General features: G+C 38.2%; 1 protein-coding gene across 2 annotated transcripts in view; it reads left to right on the top strand.

Annotated features, from left to right (window-relative positions):
• Nucleotides 1-11667, top strand: part of LOC136886314 (zinc finger protein 260) — a 29386-nt gene extending 17719 nt beyond the window's left edge. For both annotated transcript variants that reach the window (XM_068230462.1, XM_067159047.2), the window contains one exon: nt 10857-11667. In XM_068230462.1, coding sequence (XP_068086563.1) covers nt 10857-10991 — 135 coding nt within the window. In that variant the 3' untranslated portion in view covers nt 10992-11667. The remainder of the gene's footprint in view (nt 1-10856) is intronic.
• Nucleotides 11668-12034: the final 367 nt, after the last annotated feature.

Below are 12034 nucleotides of genomic sequence, written 5' to 3'. Positions count from 1 at the left end.
CTAACCAATACACGGACGTAAATAAAACTACAGCTATTTTTATACACTGAACTATTAAACCTGTATTGTACTAACTTAGGCTATTCTAAACTGTAAACTACGCTATACTGTACTATACTAGAGAGATAAAGACTAATATGAAAACACTAATTACTGAAGAAAAATGCAAAAGATCACAAACTGTACTGAATACCATACACACTGAGCGAGTTACATTAACCACGTGGTGAATGTAAATATTAGAGTTGGCAATTAGGTTTCGAGATTGCACTCTGCCGATATAAGTTGATATAAATGGCAGCTTGGGATTGTTGGATATCTATGTTTCAGCACATAACCACCAGACAAAGCCAAAATCGGCCGAAATGTCAATTTAGAAGTAAAGGAGTGCGGAGTATAGTGACAGAATTTGTTACTGCATTGTACCACAAATAACATGTACCTATAACCATGCCTGTAAAAATTGTGGACAGGGATTTTAAATGATATCTTATACTTGGGGGCTTAGAAGTTAACGGCCTGGTCAATTTCGAAAGACCGGGCGAGTTGGCCGTGCGTGTAGAGGCGTGCGGCTGTGAGCTTGCATCCGGGAGATAGTAGGTTCGAATCCCACTATCGGCAGCCCTGAAAATGGTTTTCCGTGGTTTCCCATTTTCACACCAGGCAAATGCTGGGGCTGTACCTTAATTAAGGCCACGGCCGCTTTCTTCCAACTCCTCGGCCTTTCCTATCCCATTGTCGCCATAAGACCTATCTGTGTCGGTGCAACGTAAAGGCCCTAACAAAAAAAAAAAAAAAAAAAAATGAAAGAACGGAAGCTTGCAGAATGTGCTGGCATGGAAAAATGGAGGAGGTCCGATAGTTTGAAAAATGAAGCTATCGGAAAAATAAAAGAAAAGGGCCACGAAGGCATGAAAATAAGACACTCCCTAGGGTTTGAAGAGAACAAGAGGTGACCGAGGGAGGTTGGATAGGAAAGAGGAGCCTGGTACAAGTAAGTGGAAGCAATGCCAGAATCAGCTATGGGTGCCATAAAGTCAGTGGTATTGTTATAATTATTAGTTAAGGGGCTTGGAGCAGTTTTCACTGTACATAGTTCTAATTTATACTGACAACACCAACAGAATTTCGCGCTATACAAACACACATAGTTTATGAATATATTAAAATTTTATGGATTCAATATTTCCAAATCGTTTACAATGGAACCTAAAATATGTAGTATAAAATTTATATACCATATTTTCTTGCATAAACACCATTCTTTTTGACAAAAGATACAGGCCATAAATTTGGGTGCATAAATGATTCATGGAAAGATATACAAACAGTTTATTTCCATTTTAAAAAATAAATCAAATCTATATATATAAAACGCTAACGTGTATATTTCACAAAACTCAAGCTCTTCAACCAGAGGGAGTTAAAAGGTGTGGTTTATACCAAAATCTTCCAAATCGTTTCGATAGTACAGGAAAAATCTTGCATTTCTTGAAAAGTAAATGGAAATATATTTATTTTCAAGGTCAAATAATTAAATGATCATTCCAATAATTGGTGGAGAAGGCTTACCCTAACCCGCAATATATTCTGTACTTAGCTGGTTGCAATGCGACTAACACTTTAACTAATGATTACTACCTGTGAAGCCAGAGTATACAGTTGCTCTGATGATGGAAGAATACTATTATCCCCTAGATACTCTTTGTTCTCTGACCTTCTCCGGCTTCTGAATATACTCAACATTCCTAAAGATGCTGCTAGAAGAAAACACTCTACGTATGTACAGACGAGAAGGTATCAAGTTGACCAGCCTTCTATGTGACTAATTAATAAAACACAGGGACAAACACTTGAAAAAGTGGATGTCTACTTATCCGAACCAGTATGGCCAATTGTACGTTGCACTATCTTGGGCAAGATCGTTTGAAAATGTTAAGATCCAGATACGGCCGCACGGAGCGCGCAGCTGTGAGCTCGCATCTGGGAGATAGTGGGTTCAAATCCCACTGTTGGCATCCCTGAAGATGGTTTTCCGTAGTTTCCCATTTTTACACCAGGCATATGCTTGGTTCGTACCTTAATTAAGGCCACGGCCGCTTCCTTCCCATTCCTAGGCCTTCCCTGTCCCAACGTCGCCATAAGACGTATCTGTGTCGGTGTGACGTAAAGCAAGTAGCAACAAAAAAAAGATACGGCCGAATGATTGAAGCACAGAGAATATTGTATGGAAAGAAGTGTTATAAACTAAATTACAAATGAATCAATTATTATGTACTGTTATTAAATGTTCATAAAACTATTGAAAAGGGCAGGCAAGACAATATCACTGTGACAGGCATATATCTGGATCCAGAAAATCATCAGTCAAGTTTACATTTCGTATGAGACCAAACCAAGAACGATACCAACCATCTGAAAACATCACCACCACAATGAAAAAGAGGAGATTGGCGTTCTGCGGACATATTAAAAGGATGGGATCAGAGAGACTCGCCAACAGGAGAACAGGAAGACACAAGTCCCATGGGTAAAAGAAGTTCACCGAGATTCAGAAAAATGGAGGATCACGGCAGAAGATATAACAAACAGAAAAATCTTCAGGCAGAGAGTTGGAGAGGTGAAGGACCTAGCTGATGAGAAAATGAGGAACAATAGAGTATTCTCGGCAGGAGAACGAGCACAAGCAAGCGAACGGATGAAGGAATACTGGCAAAAGAGGGAGGAGAAAGAACTTGAGAAAGCAATGGAAGTTGCGTAATCGAAGACCATAGATGGCTGAAACAAAAAGAAAAAGAAGGAATGCTGCGGAGAAGTTCAGGTCCACTAGTATACAACCCACAAAGTTGGTTCAACTCATTTGCAGTTACAAACAATGAATTTCATACACAGTGTGTGAATATTGAAAAAGTGACCTACTACAAAATTCTTCTAGAATTAATATTAAAAAATTCATTAGCAGTTATCGTCATTTGGCATAAAATTATGGTATAAGTTTTCTTCTGAACAGTCAAAAGAGTACATTAGGCAACGTGGACACGTGGCTTTGAAGTATGGATACTGAAAGTATTCTTTCCATTACGAACTGATAATATCACCTGAAGTGAAATAAATATTAACTAACTCAAGATCCTATCACTAATGACATACCTATAGAAAGGAAAAGAAAAAAGTCTTACCTTTTTTTTTTTTTTTTAAGATACCGTCTGTCTTTGCCCTTGGTAAATAATTTTCTTTTCCATGTTGATGTTAACTTACTTCAAAACTACCTTTAAAATGTTCCACCAAGTCAGCACTTTAACGTTCTTTACGTTAAAAAAAAAAAAAAAAAAGTCAGCACTTGTTATTTACTGAACTAGTGTTGTTACACTAGAGGACCAGTTTCAACTTATCATGGAGTCATCTTCAGCTCAAATATTAAAATCAAGAACCATTATACATCTTGCTTGAAATAGCGGTAGCTTAGTTGATTCTTAAAGCCGCTCAATTTAACTTGGCTTACCGCCTATATTCCAATGAGGAACTATTTTTAACAAACATTAAATAATGAACAGCTATTCTCTTTTACAATGTAACAATACTGGATACTGTTACTAATTTTATTTACATGAGTATTTTTACGTGATAGAACGTCTTAAATTTTAATACTATAGGAATGTCAATACCCCAAATTTTATTAGGTGTATAAGCTGTTCAGACAGAAGTGTTTTAAAAGACATCTTTTGTTATTTAACACACAATTGTAACACAAAACATCACTAGGTAATAGATATCACAGAATTGTAAATATATCATTTTACCTTTATCGTAAATTTTATAAGAGGTATATTTGAGAGTTTTTATACATTCAAAATTTTGTATATATATCAACGTTATTATGAATTGCCAATATGTTAGAAAGTTTATTTGTGTAATGACATGTGTAATTTACTTGTGTCCTTGTGTATCTAACTTTAGGCTGATGATGGTATAGACATGCCGAAACCGGTCCCTAATATTTATGAATAAAATGTGACATTTCAGTGTATATCACATTTGAATTTGTATTGAACAGGTGGAAAATCATATACTTTCATCTCTTAATTGTAAATCTTTTTTCAATACGGACCAGTTATGAAGTTTTTAACATTAAATTAGGTCTGCGTGCCGTACTGTAACACAGGCTAGTCAAATTTTTAGCATTCACGTCTATGTAAAATCACACATCTCTCTCTGGCTAGTGTCTGACCGAGTGTCATAACTTGGTTGTTTTTCTCATAAGTTGATGCCATTCTTCTCCATGGTAAGTTAGTGATCTTTCTTATTTGATCAATGCATCTCTTGCGCCTCCCAGTTCCAGAAACCCAGGCTTTTTAAGACTATTTCATTTCATGTTGCACTTGATTTTTCTCAACTTATTCAAACACCATTACTATATTCTGAAGGAATGAAGATCGAAGAATGTCAAATTATGATAAGAAAAAATCTGTGCAGTAAGAATAAACGGAATTATAACAACAGAACATATGGAAAATAGTTGCTTCAATGTCTATCAAGATGGCGCAAGGAAATCCGGCCTCTATACCGTGTTCGTGTATTTTTAAAAAAAATAATTCTCTACCGAGCTCGATAGCTGCAGTTGCTTAAGTGCGGCCAGTGTCCAGCATTCGGGAGATAGTAGGTTCTAACCCCACTGTTGGTAGCCCTGAAGATGGTTTTCCGTGGTTTCCCATTTTCACACCAGGCGAATGCTGGGGCTGTACCTTAATTAAGGCCACGGCCGCTTCCTTCCCACTCCTAGCCCCTTCCTGTTCCATCATCGCCATAAGACCTATCTGTGTCGGTGCGACGTAAAGCAACTTTCAACAACAACAACAACAAAAAATTCTCTTAACTACGAGAGAAGATGACTCAAATCAGCAGGATCAATGAACATATGCATGGTAACCCAAATCCGAGCTCTGGTTGTACACGTGAAGTTACAACGCAGGAATCGTGTCTCTGACCTATCCTTGGGCACAGGACGCGCAGCTGTTTTATATGGCCCGAGCTCTGGGCCCTGTTTCATAAAACTAGCTAATAATATTAGACCTCATAAAAATAATTATTAGTTAACCAAATTCTGTTTCAACTCCTTCCCTAATTTTCAATCTCCAGCTTAAGTCGATTTTCCGAAAACAAAAAGTACGTGTTTGTTTATTTTTAAAATACTAATTTTCACGCCTGTAACATGTTAAGTTTGAGATATACTGTAGATATACTCATTTTAAAAACTGCCCCACTCCTTGGCTGAGTGGTCAGAGTTGAGGCTTTCGGTTCACAGGGTTCCAGGTTTGATTCTGGGCTGGGTTGGGGATTTTAATCGCATGTGATTAATTCATCTGGCTTGGGGACAGGTTATTTGTGTTTGTCCCAACACTCTCCTCTTCATATTCACTCAAAACACCACATTACCAACAACAACAGGAACATGCAATAGTAATTACATCCCTACACACATACACACACACACGCGCGAGAGAGAGCGGTTGGCGTCAGGAAGGGCATCCAGCCGTAAAACAGGGTCAAATTCACATGTGAAACACAGTTCAAAAAATATCTCCATAATGGTTAGTTTTAGGGCCTTAAAACACAGTTTTCGGGCCCATAGGGCTTAACAATTTTTGTTCTTTGCATCAAGGGGCTTAAATTGAGCTTTGTTTCGTCCTTGTACGACAAATTCGATATTTCGCCTATTTTAGCCTGGTATTTTTATATCTCCCCATGTTCCCCCCCGCCTCTAATTGTTTTGAAAAAGTGGTAGAAGAAGAAGATACTCGTTTTAAAAATTCACCACTTTTTTAAAATTATTTCACCCCCTTAAGTGGATTTTCCAAAAAAAAAAAAAGTGTGTTAATTTATTTTTAAGGGAGATTCCAAATACCAATTTTCATGTCTGTAACATGTTAGGTTTTTGTGATACATTGTAGATTATCTCGCTGCTATAAGAATACTGGAGCTGACGTTACCATGGTTACGGCAGTTCATTTCTTTATTCGATTCCTAGAGCAGTGGTTATGTAGTGGCAATATCTCCATAATGGTTAGTTTTAGGGCCTTAAAACACAGTTTTCGGGCCCATAGGGCTTAACAATTTTTGTTCTTTGCATCAAGGGGCTTAAATTGAGCTTTGTTTCGTCCTTGTACGACAAATTCGATATTTCGCCTATTTTAGCCTGGTATTTTTATATCTCCCCATGTTCCCCCCGCCTCTAATTGTTTTGAAAATAAAATGCAGCCCATGTCCCTCCGGGATAATGAATATTTACAGTAGTAAAATAATTTTAGAATTTGTCCAGTAGTTCCTGAGATTAGCCATCACATACTAACACACTTTACCTCTTTATATATTAGTACAGATAATTTGACTCATAAACTAATTACTAATATTATTAACTAATAACTATGAAACATAATACTAATATTATTAGTTAATATTATTGGTTTCTTACTAATAATATTAGTGAAAGATGTTTTATGAAACAGGGCCCTGGTCAGGCATTGGCTTCAGTGTGTTAAAATATATTTCATTTCTACATTTAATTTCTTAAAGTCCCAGTCCTCATGAAGCCTGGTGCCTAAATGTTTAACCCATTCCCATACAAAGACGGATCTCTCCGTCCAAGCTATGCCGTGTCTTCTCGTACTAAGACGGAGAGATCCGTCCTGGTACCCCGTGTGTTTATGAATGCTGTCTTGACTGCTGTCTTTTGTTTATCAATTTCATATTAGTATGAGATCTTCTCCATAGATAACAGAACGTTTAACATATACGATTTCCATGAAATACTTGCTGTGAAAATAATGCGAGCGAGTTGAATATCTCGTATCTAAGCATTCGTGGCTTTGACGCATGTGTATCAAGATGGCAGCTTCAAAGCAAAAAAGGAAGAAGAGATACTCAAATTTTTACAAGAAAGTGACAGAGAACTCGACATAAGTGAGGAAGATTGGGTTGGAAATGGCAGTAGTTTGTGTGACATTGATGACTTTGTCAGTCACAATGAACAAAATACTCTTTACCAGCAAGAATGCTATTGAATGTCAGGCTTGCTGGCAATGTATCACCAGCTGTTTCTGGTTGTAGTTCGGACGAAAATAAGTGGCATTGGGAGTGCGTAAGTAATTCTCCACAGAATAATATTTGGACTGTTATTGGCAAAATTCATGCTGTAATTCAGAGACAGTTAGGAGAAGCTCCTAGTGAATTAGAAGAAGTGAATGTATTCCTGACTGAATCAGTTGTAACCAGGGAAACCAATTCTTATGCTAATTTATTTTTGGAATCTGCTGCCAAGGATGCTGGACTATGAAGAGAAGCACTAGTTTCCTGTTACTGCTGATGAAGTGAAGGGACATCTTGCCCTTTGTATTTTGACATCTCAGAATAGGAAGCCTTCATTACAGGATAATTGGTCCAAACGCAGGGTAATAGAGACCCCAATATTTGGGGAAACTATGCCATTCAAGAGATACAAATCCATCAATAAATTCCTTCACTTCCTCACGGATTCTCCTAGTACAGTGGGTGATAAACTCAGGAAAGTTAGACCTGTAATGGAATTACTTTTAGAGAAGTTTCAGAGAGAGTACATGCCTGGTGAAAAAGTTTGCATGGATGAGAGTTTGATGAAGTTCAAAGACAGATTATCTTACATGCAATACAATCCATCAGAGAGAGCTAGATTTGGCAAAAAAATCTACAAGATTTGTTCATTAGATAATGGTTACTTATGGAGATTCAAGTTTTATACTGGGAAGGTTGGTGATGTTAATGTATCTGGATTTAAGTCCCATTTTATTGCAAGTGAGAAAGTAGTAATGGAAATGTGCAGAGAACTGCTAGGTACATGGATAGCTGGTATACTTCTCAACATCTGCTGGATAACAAGTTATGCAGTTGGAACAGCAAGGCCAAACAGGAATTTCATGCATAAGGAATTTGGTGACACAAAACTGAGAAGGGGCGAGCTTACATTTTTGTCCAGTAATGGGGTTTTAGCAGTGAAATTGGCAGACAAGAAAGCAGTTCATATGCTTTCTACACTTCATGACAGGCTAGATTTCGTTGAGGTGAAAATGGTAGAAAGAAGCTAAAAACCCAATCTTGTCACTGACTACAGTTGTGGAATGGGTGAGGTAGATTCTCACGATCAGCGGCTGGCATCATTCACGTTGATGAGGAAATACGTAAAAGGGTACAAGAAACTGTATTTTTATATGTTGGATATGGCCCTCAGTCTCTTTTTTCATTTATTCAGTATTTTATATATTTTTATGTTATTTATGTATTTCACTGGTTAAGTGTAAGACAGGGACATGTGTCCCTAACTTTGCCAGTTAAAATAAACCATATCTATCTATTGAATGCTAGTGTTATTCATCACCTTCTCAACGCTGGTAGGAAGCGAGACGGGTTTACAACCTTCAGAATCAACGTAGCTGAGCAGCTGTTGGCAAGTGTTGTGTTGCCCTGTTACACAACTAGAGGACGTCCAAGCTCAGGGGAAACACCACTAAGACTTCAGGGGAAGCAGTGGGGACATTTTCCATCCAAAATACCACCAACATCAAGGAAATGCAAAGTCTGCACTGCCCGTGGGTTGCGGAAGGCAGAAAAGCAGTGCTTTGGACCCTGTCTACATGTGGAGAACTGTTTTATGGTATTTCATGCAGCTAAGCACTTCTCAAAGTAAACCTGAGAACAGGGTACCCATTTTCTGTTGTTATTTTATTGTAAATATAAGTGTTTCAATTCACTGTATATAGCTGCTTGAGTTGCATTTTAAAAATGGTCTTCTATGTCACATATATATCCAACAAATGGTACCTGAATGGGTTAAATTTATTGGCACATTTGATATTGGTGCCATTAACTTTTCTGAAGAAGAAGAAGAAGAAGAAGAAGAAGAAGAAGAAGAAGAAGAAGAAGAAGAAGAAGAAGAAGAAGAAGAAGAAGAAGAAGAAGTAGTAGTAGTAGTAACAATAGCTATGTACAACATTGAATGACTTAACCAAGCAAAACGTATCTTCTAAAGAGCTATGTTAGATGAACTTGTGACTTCTGGCATTTCATGTTTTCGAGTGTATCTGTTAGGTTTTTGTTTTTTCTCTTTCTTTTCTTCATTTTGTCTTTAGCCTTAGTCATAGTTTCCTTCTATTGGGCACCTCTAAGCTTCCATTGTGGTGTTTCAAAGTTATGATATGTGTGCTGATCAGATGCAAAATTCTTGAACATGTTCTAAGCTATATTTGGAGGGATGGTTGCCTAGTTATAGCTTAAAACATCACAAACTATTTATTTGCATTGTCACTGTAAATGATCTCGCATATCCAGGGCCATCTTAACAGTATCAAATCCCCCAGAAAAGCCGTGCATTTGGCCCTGTCTACACAACCACTCATGGGAACAAAATATCTCTAACATGTAATAAATCACTACTTCTTCTAAGCCTTCACCGCACAAATATAGTTTCTGCTACACAAACAGCGGAGATTCTGCTTCCGATAATGAAAATGCGCACAGTCTGCATTGTTGTCCCCAGATGTTAATTGCATTAAGGTATTGGGCTTGCATAACATTGCAAGCCGTATGAAATGGGGAAATTGAATGTTGAGGTGGGCCATGGAATGAGTTAGCTGGAAAATTTATAATGTCCAATAATGGACCAACTATATTGATATTATAAATTTACTCATTTGGGACAAATATTTCAGGTTCCCTATAGGAATCAACATCTTTATCATCTGATGGCCAAGCAGGCATCACTTTTTGAAAATGAGACAAAGTCTCTCATAGTGCATTGGCACTGCCGGTGGCTCCAAGTAGCCTACGCAGTGGCTTCCGCGGTATGCACTATCCATGTATTTTGGTGGGTGTGCTATTTACCAACTGATGAGCCCAACTTAGCACACTGGGGTGAAACGCTGGCAACCAGGAATGAGTTAGCTGGAAAATGTATAATGTACAATAATGGACTAACTATATTGGTATTCGAAACCGACTTTCAACCTATTAGGTCGTGTTACGTACATTTAGTACGCGTTGAAGAGATGTTACATACAGAACAAAAATGGCCAACCAGACACCAGTGGGATCCGAACCCACAACCTCCCGATTTCGCGTCGGTTGCTCTACCAATTGAGCTATGGTGGCCTAGGCCATCTTTGTTCTGTTGGAAAGGATCTGAGCTACAGGTCTGGTACTACTACCATCACACTGTAGAGTGCGTGTAAGTTGCCCGTTGAGGGCCAAGTCAATGAATATTGAATATTCACGACCGCATTGTAATCGAAACCGACTTTCAACCTATTAGGTCGTGTTACATACATTTTGTACGCGTTGAAGAGATGCTACATACAGAACAAAAATGGCCAACCAGACACCAGTGGGATCCGAACCCACAACCTCCCGATTTCGCGTCGGTTGCTCTACCAATTGAGCTATGGTGGCCTAGGCCATCTTTGTTCTGTTGGAAAGGATCTGAGCTACAGGTCTGGTACTACTACCATCACACTGTAGAGTGCGTGTAAGTTGCCCGTTGAGGGCCAAGTCAATGAATATTGAATATTCACGACCGCATTGTAATCGAAACCGACTTTCAACCTATTAGGTCGTGTTACGTACATTTTGTACGCGTTGAAGAGATGTTACATACAGCACAAAAATGGCCAACCAGACACCAGTGGGAGGTTGTGGGTTCGACCTAATAGGTTGAAAGTCGGTTTCGATTACAATGCGGTCGTGAATATTTTATATTGGTATTATCTCATCAACCTTACAAAATACAAAAGCTTCTTCTACCATAAGAGATACAGTGTATGTTTGTTTATTTGTAGACCCACATGGTGCAGCACACGGGTCAGAAGCCTTACAGCTGCCCGTACTGCCCCAAGACGTTCGCCAGCCCCAGTAACTTCTACGCCCACCGTAAGATGAAGCACAAGATGGCGTCTTCCAGTCTGCAGTATTAACATATCCAACGCCAGTGTTTCTTACCAAAGAGTATTAATTGTGGTGAAAGTGCAATTTTAATTTATTGTGACTGTAGGTATGTTGTGTTAGTATTAAATCTCCACTGAGTTGTTCAGGGCCTGTCCATCCTCTTTTGGTGTTTTCCGATCACTTTGTGTCCTGTTGCAAATTTCTGGTGATGGAAATTCTTCTGGCTCGAGTTTTGAGAATCTTATAATACCTCTCATGTTGGTATGGAAGTTACATTTCTCTGTCAAAGCACAGTTTTAAATCACATGCAGAACGTCTTGCCTTTTGAGTGCTTTGTTAGTTTAAACATAAGTAGAACAAAACCCAGTTAAATAAAAATTGAGCATTATTTCTTTGAATTATGTTTTCTCATGTTTTTATATTTACTTTAAAACTGTATTTAACTGTAAAATCATAATTACTTATTCACAGAAAAGTAACAAAGAATAGAACATAGTTTATTCTACAAATGCAGCCTTGTAATATTACATTCAGTTTATGAACAGAAGGGTGCGGATCTTTCCCTTCCAGCATAAATAGAAGGTTCAGTCTCAAATGAGCCTCGTAGGTTGACTGGGGTAAATCAGACCTCCTACCGACTTGTACTTGCCTCCTAATTCGTCCAGTTGACCGAGTTGCCTAGGGAGCGGTGTTAAAGGAACAGGAAACTGGAAATCAAGTAGGGATGACATAAAACTGTTAGTGCTCAACTGTAGAAGTATTGTAAAGAAAGGAATAGAATTAAGTAATTTAATAGATATATACTTACCAGATATCGTAATAGGAGTTGAATCATGATATAATGGATGCACAAATCTTCTCACGGAAGTGGAGGGTGTATCGTAGAGATAGGATAGGAATGGTAGGAGGGGGAGTATTCATTCTCGTGAAAGAAGAATTTGTAAGCTACGAAAAAGTTAAAGATGACAAGCACGAAATTCTAGGGGTAAGGCTCATTTCTCAAGATAATAGGCAACTTGATGTCTTTGGAGTGTACAGACCAGGAAAGGGTAGCGCAGATGCTGATTCAGAA

Source organism: Anabrus simplex, chromosome X, assembly GCF_040414725.1.
Source record: "Anabrus simplex isolate iqAnaSimp1 chromosome X, ASM4041472v1, whole genome shotgun sequence".
Taxonomy (NCBI): domain Eukaryota; kingdom Metazoa; phylum Arthropoda; class Insecta; order Orthoptera; family Tettigoniidae; genus Anabrus; species Anabrus simplex.
The sequence above is the reverse complement of the archived record's forward strand: the minus strand, read 5'-3'. Positions and strand labels throughout refer to the sequence as shown.